This window comes from Dreissena polymorpha, chromosome 15 (genome assembly GCF_020536995.1).
Source record: "Dreissena polymorpha isolate Duluth1 chromosome 15, UMN_Dpol_1.0, whole genome shotgun sequence".
NCBI classification, from domain to species: domain Eukaryota; kingdom Metazoa; phylum Mollusca; class Bivalvia; order Myida; family Dreissenidae; genus Dreissena; species Dreissena polymorpha.
This window is the reverse complement of record NC_068369.1, coordinates 25,735,784-25,752,704: the sequence shown is the minus strand read 5'-3', so window position 1 is coordinate 25,752,704 and position 16,921 is coordinate 25,735,784. Positions and strand designations below refer to the sequence as shown.

The 16,921-nt window shown below is 33.7% G+C and overlaps 1 protein-coding gene across 1 annotated transcript in view; it reads right to left on the bottom strand.

Moving 5' to 3' along the window:
* LOC127859628 (uncharacterized) overlaps positions 1–16,447 on the bottom strand; it is a 90,879-nt gene extending 74,432 nt beyond the window's left edge. The window contains exons 1-3 of the mRNA XM_052397132.1: positions 16,329–16,447; positions 7,797–7,858; positions 2,810–3,106 (exon numbers count right to left, since the gene is read on the bottom strand). Of these exons, the coding sequence (XP_052253092.1) occupies positions 2,810–3,106; positions 7,797–7,858; positions 16,329–16,363 (394 nt within the window). The 5' untranslated portion in view covers positions 16,364–16,447. The remainder of the gene's footprint in view (positions 1–2,809; positions 3,107–7,796; positions 7,859–16,328) is intronic.
* Between the last annotated feature and the right edge of the window lie 474 nt (positions 16,448–16,921).

Here is a 16,921-nt window from a genome sequence, read left to right as displayed (position 1 = left end):
GGCTAAATAATACATATTTCTACAAATGTGTGACATTTGATGTGTGACCATGACTTTGGTCAAAAACTCATAGGCCTTGCACTGCCTGATTATTGAGAAAAATAACATCAGGACATTTTCAGAATCCATTTTAGTATGGTAGAATCATTACCAAATACGGCATATATAATCAAAACGTGTGAGTTTGACCTTTGTGTGTGACTTTGACCATGACCTTAGCAACCTGGATCTTATATTTGACACTCAGCTAGATAATGGAGAGCAATTGTGGACAGTTATTACAGAATCCCTTGATGCATAGTAAAGGAATGACTAAATAATGAATAATTCATAAAATTTGTGAGTTTTGACCTTAATGTGTGACCTTGACCTTAGCCCCTAGGATTATGGGTGTTGAATGTTAAGCATCCCCAGATGATTGAGAACAACTATATTGAGAACAACTATGGCAAGTTTCATGGCTCTGGCTCATGTGTTGATGGAGATAAAGCTCTAAGCTTAAATTAAAAAGCATTGTATCAAGATACAAAGGGCCATGACCTTAGACCCTAGGATTATAGGTGGTGAATGTGAAGCATCCCCAGATTGATTTAGAACAACTATGGTACGTTTCATGGCTCTGGCTCATGTGTTAATGGAAATAAAGCTCTAAGCTTATATTAAAAAGCATTTTCTTTAATATACAACGGGCCATAACTCCGTTATTAACAGATGGTGTACAATGCCATTTGGGGTGCATCATTCTCTTATCCATATACTCATACCAAGTTTCAATGAAATCCGCCAAAGCACTTGCAAGATATGGCTATTGACACAAAAGTGCCGAACGGACGGACGGAAAGACTGATGGACAGACGGAAAACGCCAAAACAATATCCCTCCGCCTATGGCGGGGATAACAAATGGTGTATCAAAGCTAAATTTATGACTTAGATGTGACCTGCTGTCCTCATTTTCGACACACATTAATCTGGATTTAAACTCAGCTCATAATTGCCAAGACAACCATTCGGATAAAAGTTAAAAAATATTTAATCATTTTTATGGTATTTAATGAAGTTACAATATTTGTCTTAGATGTAACTTGGTGAACTAGTATTTAAACGCACATATCCCAGATTCACAATCAGTCTAGAACATGTCTAAACAATATCAATATTAACATTTAGATTAGTTTTTTTTATTATGATACAGTTTTGTCAAGACTTGGTCCTACATGTAGCCTCTACAGTAGTAGAAATGTTTATTAAAGATTTTTCATGCTGACCTCTATTTTTCGAGCACTTGGCCAAGGTAAGAAATAATACGCCTATAAAGTATCAAAAAACAAGTTGACCAACTTTACTCATGATCAATTCATTTATATTCATATAAATTGATAACAAGTTATTTCTAAGATATTACCTGGTAATCATGTTTTGACGCAGGTAACCCAGATTCAAACTTGTCCAGATAAACATGAAAACCAAATTGTATCAAGATTATATAAAATATGTGACCTACAAAGGTAATGAGCGAAACGTTGATGACGCACACTAGGAACTTGACACAGCATTACAATAGCCTGAGCTGCATACCCTTCGCATTGTTTAAGTAGCATCAAACAAAAGTGCAACTGTAGAATTTAATATCACGATGAACAATGCCTACACATGTGTATTATTAACAGGGTATGAGGACATTTCCGGACACATTTTGGTCTATAGACTGAGAAAGACAGATAGACACGCAATCATGGTGTTTATAGCATACACTTATTGAAACCATAATGTTTTTATTTCATAAATGTAGGGATTTTTCATTTTTGAAGAATGGTCGTCTACTTCCATTGCACAATTTCGAAACTGATATCTAACAAATCTAACACTGTACACTATATGAAATAAGAAAACGTACATTTACACATCAAAATCTGACATTTTTGGTATAAAACTGTCAAAAATTGACATTTCAAAATTCAAGATTACGTTTTATCTTTTCATTAGTTGACTTACAGACGTAATTTAAGACCAAAATATACATCTCAGATTTTTTCATTCGTCATTGTTTTCCCCGAAGAATTATTCAGGCAACTTTATGTTAAGTGGAAAACCATATGACAAATTCAGTTACGTTGCTTATCTTATTAAATTTAACCTAAAATGAGTTGTTCAAACTGAATAAAATACTAAATAATGTGTTTAAACAAAACCAATAGCTTTAAGCGTCTTACAACCGTTGGCCAAACTGGTCTTAGATGCAGCAATGTGCTCTTAACAAATTGTAGTATATGTTGTACTAGACCAGCAGTGGCAGAATTTACGAAACTATTTTCGATACGAAAATTACAATACAATATTGAAGAATAGTTATGACGGCAGCCGCTTGTTTTACGTTGAGTCTTTGGATGCTAATGTTTTTTGTAAGTTTTGAAAATTGTGATGGAACAAATAATACGATTCGCTGATCAACCAAACACTATATATTGAATGTGAGTAGTGACGCTTACAAATAAGGTAAAACATGGATGATTTGTCAGAGGTTTACCAACGTTTGCATTCCGATATAGATCCATACCTCCATTCAAAGTTCTCTGCTTGGATTCACATTCATTTCAAAAGTGACCCATGGGATGTTATTTCCGCAGATTTGCCCGTATCCGCGAACAATTCAAAGTCCCGGGTTCAACCGGTGATCATTCTTGTTTTCTTGTCAAGGACGACATCTTGTTTTAATAAATCGTTATGGGCACAAAACACGCAATTAAAAAAAACTCACAATATTTTTGTTAAAGATTGTCTTAAATAATGAGTGTCAAATGTATATCTACCTTTTACTTTCATCTGTAAAGATGATCCTACGCCGTCTGTATCAATACAACTGAATGTCATACCATTATCAGTCCACTTTACTGGATTGAATGTCATTATGAAACTTGATCCATTGTGACTAAAAGTGTAATGATCCAGTGAAGGAGAAGGGCAAACACCAGCTAAATTGCAAGTTTTTAAAATAGTTTGTCCTTTACTCCAGGTGACTCCCTTTGATGATGTACAAATAAGCTGTTGAGACATACCACATAGAACTGTAACTGAGCCGTTGGGTGTCAATTGAAGTGCTTGAATAACTGCAAAATAAACCAAAGCATATCTTAAGTTTAGTCTTAAGGCAACAGTTCAACCAGTTTTCAAGTATTTCAATTGTTTTTTTATTATTTTTGAAACAGTGCCATGGTCCATAGAGCACTATCCCCAAAGGAGCAAACATGTATCTGAAAACTGACAATTTCACGTGATTTCCAAAAATGTTGTCGTTTACGAGCTGATTGTGATGATGTTGGAGTATGGCGTACCATTTCGGTCAAAAGTCAACCAGACCTACAAGGTAAAAAAAATTTACCGACCCTCGAGTGTTAGCCAATCAGACGACGCCTTACATCTGTTGCTTTAAGAGGTATTCTTCATTCAAAATAATAATTATTATTAGAAGTAGTAGTAGTAGTATTAATATCATCATTATTATTATTATTTATTCCAAATTATGCGACTATCGACCGCTAGCACATAGATATTGTGTGTATTTATTGAACATTATTATTATTATTATTATGTTTACCAAATTATGCGACTTTCGACCGCTAACTCAAAGATATTGTGCGTATTTATTGACCTAGCGTGGCGAAATTAACCTCTGACTTATGCAAATAATGGTTATCACAAAATACGACCAAACCAGGGATGTTATTATGCATTTTTAATCCCGTAATCGTTTAGTAACTGTTTGGTTACAGTTGGGGAATTTCTTTCACAGTAATGCGCTGGACCGTGATACTCCACCCCGCATGGTCAATAAATACTCACAATATGCTTGATAATTTTAATTTTAAAAAAAGGTTGCCTTGAATCATCTTCAAATTGGTATATAGTCTATTTCAATGCATTAAATACTTGAAACTTCTTTGGGTTTTGTTTTCAATCATGATATATGTATTCATTTGTCGTCAATTAAAAAATAGATTTTAAACATTTATTATGAATAAATCTGAAGAAAAAGCGGTTCAAGAGACGAGTGTTTTGATTGGCTGTCAGAACATTTGTACGTCGAAGTACAAACATGTACGTCGAAGTACAAATTTTACAAGCAGTACAAATATATACTTCGAAGTGTATTTCATAATTGTACGTCGAAGTACAGTTTTTGTACTTTGACGTACAGATTGTACGACGAAGTACATTTCTCTTTTTACATAGTAGGTTTTGTTTACTTTCGAGACAAATGGTACGCCATATACAATGATACAATGGTCACGTGGGTTTACATGTGACCCGCGCTCGTTTAAATTTAGATCATTTCTGTCCATGGACATAAATTGAAAAGCCCTATCTTTGTACTGAGTTTGAGCCTTTCTTGACCGATTTTGACCAAATTGATTGCACATCTGACATAAATACCACAACATTTTGACTCAGAATCACTTTTTTTGCGACACATAACAAACATGGGAAAATATACCGACATCAACTCGGCTGACTTTAACATTAGGGACTGTTCTTGTATACTTTGTTTCACAGAATTAAAAAAAAACTCTCGAGACATATGCTATTTCTCTTTTCTAACTCTTGGAAGTTCTGCTATTATGGTGTTTACAAATATGAATGAAACTACAATGTACATACATGTCAAAACACTAATATATATATGGATAAATGATATAGGATATAATATACAACAAGTGTAACAAAAGCATGATGATAGCGAAAAAAATACATTTAGTTTACATTCATCATTAGTAATGTGTAATATGCTCAAAGTATTTATAAAGAGATAAAAGTTGTTAAGTTTTCGATATTAAAGAAAGTTTCGATCAGAAAGAAACAATTGCAAGGAGGGAAATTGTTAGCAGGATAAGGTGTTTTAATGAGATGGTGTAATGTTGAAGTCTTAGACTCTCTCTGATGCAAGACTAAATATATATGGATAACCATTAATTGTCTTCTTATGATCCGTCTTTGACGAGCTAAGAGAAGTAATTGAACAGTTATTGATTTGAACATGGACAAGTTGTGATATATGATAGCTCTGTTTTTATTATAAGTTGAGCAAATAAACAAAAAAGTGATATGTACCTTCAATCTCTCTACATGAACAGTATGGATTTTTTAATTTGATTCTTGCCTAGAAATGTTCATTGAAGTTACACCATTGCATTCGAAAACGTGCATGAGGAATGATAAGCGTCCACCCATCATCGTAGTAATGAATGTGGATATTTTATTTATCTTTGTTTAATTTGCTTTGAATGCCGAGAGATAAGTAGCCATTCGTACAGGTTCCGATAGAGTTTTTAGGCTTATAGTTGATGGTAAATAGATCGTGAAAAAGTATATCCTTTAACAAGGTTAAGTTTTCGCAGATATGACAAGGTCCTTAAAAAAGATTACGTTGTTGACGATACGTGTGTGAATATCATTCGAAATGTGTAGCCTTGGTTTTGTTGTTTGCACGTTTACGTCGTCGGATTTCCTTTATATTATTATTTATGTTTTAATGTTACCATAAAGGTTCTAATTGTAACAATTTTGGATTGGATTGTGGTGTCACAGAATGACATAAGTTGACGTGCGATATTGTATGTATATGTATCAATAGTATTGTCGCAGCAATTTTTCGAAGTTTTCAAAGTTTTTCACACGTTATCGTAATTTATTATGATCTCCATCTTCGTATTTCTATATGTTTCGTTTAAAATTAAGACCGAATTTTCTGTTGAGATTAATGAAGCAGAATACTGAAGAATGTTACCGCACTTGTTGGTTAAGAAAAAGGTTCACCCACGCCACTGTTTTACATTGTCAATAAAAATGTGATCAACAAAAGGTCAAGAATAGATTCAGGTGGTTAAGTCAAATTAGTTTGTTCATTTAAATTATGGAAAATAACATACTGTAAAAGATAAGAGTCGATTTTGACCTTGCAATGTGATTTATTTATGTCGAGATTACATCTGTTACATCTGTTGTCAATACCTGTGCCTTATATGGACTCGTTAATGTATTCTACTAAATCTAGACTATAAGTCTATGAAAGAAGCCGAACAAAAGCCGCCTTCCATTAGTATGGTATTCAACATATAAGCATTACATATCGCCGATTTGTGATTGCCAAAATAGGGGACACAACCTTAGTATGTAATTCAACATATAAGCATTACATATCGCCAATTTGTCATTGTCAATTATCACTTTGTATGTATATCAAAACGCCTCGATGAGATCTTTAGGTTTATATATTGTAAACGGCGTTTGTAATGAAGGGAAAAAGATATCGGCAGTGTCGACTGTTGAGTTCAGCATAAGGTCAGCATATAGAATATCTGTCACGGCGAGGAAATTATGAACGTTCTAATTGACAATTTCTAGATTCGTATTATCACACTTAAAACACACATACGAATTGTTTTATCAACGATGGAGCACATTCTTAGAAAATATAGCCTTATGAACGCGCCAATCTTGTTTTAAATATAATACATTTAATATAATCAACTGAATCCAGACCACCTGTCTCTTTCTTCTCTCCACAACATAATACTCCGAAACTATATTTCTTTCACTTACATTTGTAAGAGAGCTTTAATTCTCAAATCGCTTTGTTTGCTTGTATGACTTTAAAATGTATGTTTTCATAAATAGAATGTAAAGAAAAAACAACAATAGTGGGTTTCTTTCATTGTAATTCCGCGGAAGATGCCCTTATATAATATAATCAGATTGATTTGAACATACCTGGACAAGAACGTAATTTAGTTCATTATGTGGAGACACGCTGGAATTTAAGCTTCGCCATGATGAGTAGGTTTACAATTTAAATATTATCTTTATTTATACTTATATATTACTCTTTATTTAAATATTAATAATTGTTTATATATACTTTGTTTGTTTATCAAAACTTGTATATTTTTTTGCAGCCATTATCAAATGTTTAATGTACATGGAATACACATTTTATAATTATTTAAGGAAAAGGATGTTGTCCACAACAAAAAAGACAAAGATGATTCTGAATATATTAATTGTTTTAAATCAGTTTCCAGCTTAGCATAAACAACATGGTCCAGCACCTCATGGTACCTCTCTGCTCGCTCGGACCCCTGCTTGCCCTTAATATATGATCACATTATTGTGCAGGACATGTTATATTACGGTTCGATTCCAAAAGTACTGTCCGAAAATATGTACACTTAAATTGTCGCCAAATGTTTGCAAAATGAACTGTGTTCTCAAGAACGGTACAAGCAGATATTACGCTTCGGTTTCCTTTTTGTTACCCGAAAGCTGACAAATGCATTCAATATTGAATCAAAGTACTGACAGTCACAATTTGAGCAAGTGAGCTTCTTTTTGACCCCATAAGACCCCGTTCGAGCAACATTGGCACACTTTTTCTGACCAACATTCATAAGACCGGAAAAATATGTTTTTCAAATCTTCACAAGGGTTTTCTTTGATTTGACATCGTGACTTTAGTTGTGACCCGACGTCACTAGTGTCCAACCTGACAGGGATATGATTGAAAAATATTGTAATGGTATGCACAAGTTTCAAGAAGATTGGGCAGTAAATGCTGCTTTTTCCGAGTTTACAAGGAAAGGCTGATGAAAGACAAAAGACTACGACGCCCAAAGGCAAGCAAAATAACTATGTAAATCAATTATAACATTATAAGTAATGTTTGTCATAAAACAATTCAGCAGTGGCGAATGTTAAAGTTTAAATAAATCAATCATGCATACGGTGGTTATGTTTATAATTTACCTTTGATATTAAATACAGCAAACACCGTTACCAGTTTGAGCAACGTTGAGTCCATGGTACAACTGAAACGAACACAAAATAAAACATCTTAATACCATATTAAACATATGAAGCTGGCCTCTATCAGTGTATCCCAACTGCAATATTATTGAAAAAAAGGTAAGAATTGGCCATAGATTTTAAGAAAAGAACATGGCGTTCACGGTAACCTGACGCCAATGCCATACATGTATCGCATCGTTAAATGAATTTGAAAAACCCAACTGGATGCCGTGAGGTTGAAATAAAATAGTAACATTACGGCCAGGAACTTGATCGCTCACCTGTGTAATGGGGTGAGACCATTTTTAAACCTGGTGGAATTATTGGGAAAATCTTTGTAATGAACCAAAATATAATGTCACTTACTAAATATCAAAGTTGTGTTCTTTGAGGTTTCAGAAAAGTCTTTTAATTGTTATTCAAGTGTTGACCCCAGGGGAATGAATTGAATAGCATTTGTAGACGACTTCCATATGATTGCCTGTAATATACCTTAAATATTAAACCCCTTTCCCTTACGGTTTCAAAGAAGACGATTTGTAAAGATGATATTTATAAACCTCTATATAAATACTGTGACCAATGTTATGTGGCACCAACTATCAATGGACCAAAAGTTGTTAAAGTATTTGTGCATTATAACTCTATATAAATGTGAACCCCAGGGCGGGACACATTTTAAAGCCAGCGGCATCATTAAAACGCGCAAGGTAGAAGACCACCAATAATTACTTGCTTCGTGATCCAATATTTGTAACGTTTTATTTTTCGAAAAACGGTATAAAAACCATCAATATAATGCAAGCCACTTAATACCTTACCATGCATAAAATAGTATTATAAAGAAACGTTCGTCGGGAAATCTACGGACGATTTTGTTGTTTTTTGTTGTTTGTTGTTGTTGTTTTGTTTTGTTTTTCTTTTTTTTTCTTTTTTTTTTGTGGGGGGGCGCTTAAATGCAGGCTCTTTAATTATATTGCTAAACATTGCTGGCAATTTTTTGTTAACAATATTCCAAAATTAAGCTTGAATTATAAACATAAGTTATAAAAGACAAATGTAAATTGTATTAAAGGGATCTTTTCACGCTTTGGTAAATTGACAAAATTGACAAAAGTTGTTTCAGATTCGTAAGTTTTCGTTTAAGTTATGATATTTGTGAGGAAACAGTAATACTGAACATTAACCATGCTCTAATATAGCCATTATATGCATCTTTTGACGATTTTAAAACCTAAAAATTATAAAGCGTTGCAACGCGAAACGATTGAATAATTTGGAGAGTTCTGTTTTTGTCGTTAAATTTTGTAAAACTACGAAGATTGCTTATATAAGGTATAAAATACGTCATGCATGTGTACTCGGCGGAATAGCTCTGTAGGCTAAAGCGTTTTTACTTCAGGACTCTGGCAGGTTCCAGGGGTCACTGGTTCGAAACCTGCTCCGGGCAATGTTCTTTTACTTTTTTTATTTTTTTTTTCTTGATTTTTTACTGGAGCTTTTACGATCCAATGTTTACATTTATCAATATAAAGCATTTAATGAATAAGTTAAAAAAAATGCCAAAATCTGTGAAAAGGCCCCTTTAAAACACAATCGTTACAGTATTATTGATTGAATGTTAAAATGCGGTTAAATATTCGTATTTTGGTATTAAAGTACAATGCATGAAAAGATGAAGAGAATATACGGTTGTATTGCCCACGCAAAATACAACAGTTTCACGCTAACAATTAGGCATTCAATCTTTAAATACATTTAAGTAGTTTACAAGCTTAATTTAACCATAAAACACTAGCGAGTACAACAACGATATGTACACTACGTTCAGTAAATTAAACCTATAGTGACTAATTGGTCTGCGTTCAAATTTTGTTTTGAATATTTTTAGCGGAATGACCCAGGCTATTGTTACGTTTAACAATGATAGTGAACAACTTAAATCAGAAGTATTTCATCAGACATGTGCACAACTTTGTTCTCAAGAACGGTTAAAGCAGATATTACGCTTCGGTTTTCTTTTCGTTACCCGAAAGCTTACAAATGCATTCAATAATTAATCAAAGTACTGACAGTACTGGTGTGACGATGCTTTTGAAGAAGATTGATATAAAAGCATCTATTCAAGTTTATCTTCATCACCACAAATGTGTATGTGGGTACGAACATTATGGGTAGGACAACAAATGGGTACGAAAATTTTGGGTACAAAAATTATGCCAAAAAAAAATTGGGTACGAAAAATGATTTGGTTACGAAAAAAAAATTGGGAAGGAAAAATAATGGGTACGAAAAAAAATTTGGTTACGAGCAAAAATTTGTGTACGAAACAAATTGGGTACGAAAAATGTTCGGTACGAAAAATAAATTGGGGGTACGGGGAAGTAGTACCCGTGGGAAACTTGATCCATTCAGCGAAACTGGGAGGCGGGTTACATTCTCGATCAAATATAACAAGAACTATCTTTTAAAAGATATCCGACGTGTATTTTCTGTACCACTTATCTTAAAAAACCGTTATGTTACAGTAAAACGTGTGTGGGTTATTGTGGGTTATAACATTACGTTTCAGCATATAAATTCAAAACTTGACATGCTCTTTAATTACACCATGTTCTTTAATTTCACATGTATATCATACCAAACTTTATAGTTCGTTGTTTTATTTCCTAAGTTAATGATGCTATGTGTACGGACGTGATTTCACATGCCCATGTGCATGAACATATAATTTTTCTCTTTTGATTATTGTTTTTACTCTAATTCAATAAGCTTAGGCATGTTTGTTCGTTAAGTACGGCAATAATTGCATGATGATGCCCGAAAGTAGGTATGAGCACATAGTCGTAAGAGCACTTGAATACGTGAGTTCGCCCATGAACACATGGTAAGGTTAACTAAATCTCCGCGATATGACCTAATATGTGTTTAAAACAGCAAACAATATCCAACAAACCAATGAATTATCAAACATAGTATGTGCACTGATGTGGTTCTGTAAATTCGGTTTGAAAAGTTTATTAAATATTCAAAATGAGGAAGCACACATAAGAGCGAGTTTCACAGATGGCACACGGCTATTATGCTTTTTATATACCATAGTCGCTACAACGTTTACACATGGCAGGTTCGAAATATTCCGTTTTCTTTACACTTATGATCGCGTTTTAATTCGCAATTTATTTACTGAATCACGACAAATGTCAAATACAATACAGAAAATGCATAGTTGTTTCATTGCTATATAATGGATTGAATATAACTGATTTAAAATTAACGTTTTCAAACTATTATTAAATCTTTTCCCAGAATATGCTGTCCTATTTATAGCTGAGCTATCTCAATCGGACTGGCTCGGTCTTTTACATAGGTCGCCATTGTGAAGAATTTTTTCATGGTATGATAACTTAGACGACCTGCTTCGCAGCATCGTCAAAAATGCAAACTGTATTTTTACAATGTATTGAGCAATCTGTATGTGTAATACTCCGCGATTATTCCATGTACTGTCATGATTGTGTTACCAAATTTGTCAATAGAACAATGTATCGACGCATTTTTAATATAAGGTTTGACATGCTTATATATAGACAAGTAAATTTTGATAAACGATTTGTACAGGTGTTAATGTAAAATAACAGCAATAGTCTATCTGTTTTGTCTAATAGTCGTTGTGGGTTTTTTAAATATCAATATTCACTTAGGGACGTTTCTAACGCAACTCTTTTTAAACTTTATTATTTCAGTTATTATTTAAGATATTCATTAAAAACAATTACGTGTGATCATTTCACTACATTCTGGGCAAGCTCACGATAAAATCATGTATCCCTGATTATCTGACGCTTTTGCACGTGGGGTATGATGGTTTCATCTGTGTGCACGTGGACGGTAAAACGCAATATGATTCTAAATTTATTTCAATTTCATCATTTTAGGTAGGTTCTTACAACAGGATAACATAAAACTAGTTTTTAAAAATGTATGGCTCATATGAATATTTAAGAGCGCAACTGCGCATTTTGGCATATTGCAGGTCATCTGCAAATGTATATGAGACTTTTCAACACTATTTAAACTTTAATATCTCTCTTATTATCAAAGATCTTCATTCAAAATTGTAGATGTGATCATTTGATAACATTCCGTGCAAGCTAACGATAAAATCATTCATCCGTGACGATCTGACGCTTTATCACGTGGGGAAGGTAGCATGCAATTTACTAATGTGCGCGGTTGCGCTTCTGAATATTCAGCTTATACATAAAAAATACTAATTTCATGGTTTTTCAGGTGTAGGAATCCACCCTAAATGATGAAATTGAAATAAATGTGTAATACTTTTTTGTTTCACCATTTCCACGACAAAAAGACGAAACTAAATTATACCCCACTTTATAAAGCGTCCACTCGTCACGGATGAATGATTTTATCGTGAGATTGATCAGAATATAGTCAAATTATCATATTTCAATTATATATCAAAATCTTAACTCATAACATAGATATTGAAGTTTGAAAAGTGTTTCGGTAGAAAAGTCTCCAGGTGTATAAGCATGAAGGCCCGACTAACCAGACTACTCAGAGTTGAAGGACAACATAATGCGTTTACGAGCAGTTTGTTGTAGGTTCGAAATATGTAATGCAAAATAGAAAATAGAAACCTGGCAGGAGGCAGGGTAATGTTAGAAGGGCCATATAACTAATTGTTTGAATCTCTAGGAATGTTGCGTGGCTGGTAAAAGATTTTAACTCACGATCCCCGAAACAAACAGTTTATGCCGTCTAGCTCGTCGAGTCCTGCAGGAAGAAATTGATCCTGAGTTGAATTGTTAGATTTGATACAGTGAACAAACATGTGTAGCATATTAAACAAGAAACCGTCGAAGACAGGTGATGCTCCCCAAAGGTTTTTTGTCACAATATTGCACTATATATTCAGATGAGAGGAAACGTCTTGAGGGCACAGTAGTTGGGGGACAACAATTTTTTATAGAAAAATTTCAAAGGGCCATAACTCTGTGAAAAATCATCCGACCAAAACCCGATGATAATATGCACATCTCCTCTTGGTAGTGAAGCTTCCCATGAAGTTTCATTGAATTCCGGTCATCAGTTGCTGAGAAATAGCTCAGACAAGAATTGCACTTTATGTACAGTTAATTGAAAATTTCAAAGGGCCATAACTCTGTGAAAAATCATCCGACCAGAACCCGCTGATAATATGCACATCTCCTTTTGGTAGTGAAGCTTCACATAAAGTTTCATTGAGTTCCGGTCATTAGTTGCTGAGAAATAGCCCGGACAAAAATTGTGCACGGACGGACACACGGACACACAGACGCACGAACACACGGACGGACAGACGAAGCGGCGACAAAATAAATTTTGGGGGAGCATTAAAATAGCAACTGCAACCTACCAACATGTAATATAACATATTCGATCGAAACAACATTCTTTGCCATTTTGAGAGTTGTTCATGAACATTCTCACCGCGCTCTAGATATACCGGGCTTAATGCATGTGCGAAATTTAAATTATCACAGATTAGCATGTGAAGTTCACATAGGCTTATCAGGGATGACTATTTTCTCTTTTATGGAAGACCGATTTTCCGTTCAACAGTATTCTCTTCTTAACAAAAATGCATTCTAGGCGGACAAATTCGACACAAATAAGCATGTGACGTCCGCAACACTTTACACAATCGCATTAAGCCCAGTCTTTCAGAGCGCGACTCATGTCATGCGTTAGCGGTGTACTAACTGGGTATTAAAGAAGAGCGATAGCAAGTTGGTATATTAAAGCTTACTTATTGTCTTATTTTATGCACTTACACTTAATAACATTGATATAATTATCCGTTGTCAATTGATACCAATTCCAATTGAACACTTGTGCTAGTGTATTTTCAACAATGATAAATATTGATACAGCGATTGCATTGTCCTGTACATACATTCATTAATACGTCACCAACACCCTAAATGTTACGACAACATTTAGAAACGTAGCTTTTAAGAAAGTATTCATTAAGTATAAAAATCAGTTCTCATTAACAATTAAACTGCTACACAAGACAGATGACGGGAAACCTTATTAACAAAAATATGTAATTATGAAAGAGAAACAACGACGTAAACTTGATACGATTTTAACAAATACAGATAATCCTGATACAATTGATATTTCGAAACACTTCATTTTGGCAAGTAATCTGCCTCAAAGATTGGTTAACAAAACATCAAATTAGCCTACCAAAGTCTAAATAGATGGTCGTTGCAAGCATATCTCGTTGCTTTAAAGTAGTGTCCTGTTCTGTTCCGATTTGAATCGTGATTTTATTTAAACGCTATAATAACCGCTAAAGCCTATCGCTCCCCACAGATAAACAGATCACCAGTTTTGGGCAAGCAATGCAATACGACACTAGCAATTAAAAAACTTTATCTCTGTTCTCAATCTATTGCACGACTGTTACATTATATTCACAATTGTGTTTGGCTCTGAAAAGAATTAAGTATCGATTAATGTCATTTTGAGTCTTGATCAAAACACATCTCAATATTATATTATTTAAAGTGTTTCAATAATACGACACATTACTTTAAATGGACTTAAATGGTGCAGAATCAGGAGACGAACTCTTCTGTAAATCCAAACAAATCTACGTTTCATTGTTTAACCGTGACTTTGATCTTCTTAATAGCTACATTAATCCCATAAATAGTTGACAGTTCTAGACTGAAACTGAGAGCCAATGAACGTTTAAGATTCAAATGTTTATTGTATTGTTTCAAAATGGAGAACAAATCAATCGAAATACTGTCCATTTTCATGTTAACAACTGTTTACAAGTTTTAATATTCAATTTCTTTGTGCAAATTATTTCCATAATGAAACACATCTCAATCATACATTTTAATGACATTACAAGGATATTTATTGAAAAAAATATCCCCCAGATATATGGTCACCAGAAACATAATATTCAGTAAAGTTTCAACTCAAGTCCAGAAAAATTTAATCTTCCAAAATAATAATTACTATTTCGACTGTGAAATGCATGGACATTGTACAGAAAATGTTAAGGGATTGCATTCCAACATTGTTTCGTTTTTAAAACCTAGGACAGAAAACATGAGTTCTTAAAAAATGTGATTCCAGCGCAATACCACATTATGCATGAGTTCGGTTGGGCATATAACAAGACAATCAGATGTACGCTCAGTATATTGTCCTTTACCTCTTGTGTACGGTTGATGTGTATACGGCGGCTAATCAGTATCTTTTTTTCTAAATGATATTGCGTATATTCACATATGTTGTCATGGTTAAACATGTGGAATTTTAAGCAATGTTATCAATGTTTTTTTCGCATTTTTTAATTGTGACAAGTTCAATGTGAAAAAAAATCCCATAATTCCAAGTACACTCATCATCATCATCTTCAACATCAATCCCTTGACCGGTTTGGCCATTGGGGGAAAATGCGGGACGACGACGAAGAGATCATCTTCCAGTCAGGTCCAAAGGTATTTGGCGCGTGGCCAAGTCATTTTGACAAAAACAATCTGATATAATATATATATATACAAGGTAGGTATCTCTTGACACAGGAAAATCACCTCAATCAACATTTTTAAGTCATTAATTGCCTAAATGGCGGTCGATTTTCGTAAACTATGTACCATTTTGTTTGGAAAGGTTGCCTCGTGACAAAAAATGACTAAAACGGCTACTTGCCAACATAAACTACAAGAAAACACTTCTCGAACTCGTAGAAATGCTAGGTCGGCTCCGATCTGACCAAACGTTCAGTGCCGATTACACAAGAGTAAAACTATCAAAATACGCCAGCTACCGACCATAATCCGCATAAGTACATTAAACAAATACGAGTCTATCAACTAACAATACAAGTAATATATATATATATAGGAGGACTAAACAATGATTAGATTGTTGCAACGTAACCTATTATTACCGATGCTCGTTTAATTTTTTTATAACATAAAATATATTAATCAAATACCACGCATTATTTATCTTTTAAAGTATTTTGTACAAAAATAGAAATCTGAGACAAAAATGTTGTTACTCATCACTAATGTTGAACCTCGCACGATCCCTGATATTTGTAATCCGCTTGAAAAAGTTAAATATTAAATAATAATATTTACTTTGTCAGCCAGATTTATTATAAATAATTGACTATTAAATATTGTTGTGATGTTTATTTCTTAATTATATTCTTATATTAATTTTATTATTTATTTTTAAATCAATTATTGCCAAAATTATTGCTAGAACATGCGTACACATTTAGTTACTAAAGTTGAATACTCAAGATGCATGCAATCGCACAAAGTCTATCCTTAAACATTGTTTGCTAAGAAAAACGTGACCAATGACATGACAGATTAATGTCCCTAAACATTCAAACAACGATAGAAAAGGAACCGTTTAATATCAATCACTGTGTACCTGGTTTTACGTCGAATATCCAAATAACTCTTCATATATTTGAAACAACAGATGGGTAATAACGCAATGTGGAGTTAAAATATTAAGCCCTATGGTATCGGGCGCTTCCTTACGCTCTTATATACGAGATATGTACAGTGGCCATAGCCGATCCATATAGGTTTCTATGGATTATATTTACTAGCGTAGGCCGTAAATCTATGCATTTTAAATCAAAGTTGTTAATCTGGAATACGGAAATAAATCTATCAACATTAGTATACCATATAACCATGACATAGTGTGTTCCTATAGCGTTAATAGTTTTGAGATAAATCACCTTGTCGATGGCCGCATAAGTTCGTGATCAAATAAGCGCTTTTTTTCCAAGTCAGGTCATTTATGTCGACATAGAACTTAGAAATTTAAGATTGCAAGGTGAAGTAATTTTAGTTAAAATCTTCGAAAAATCACCACATCTGATATATTTGCTGACAGATATACAGACGGACTGATATATATTTAAAAGGATTGACAATCCAACTCATTTAAAAATTAAAGCCAAAATGTAATTCACATTTTCATTTTAATCAATCATGTACTTTTCGCATAAT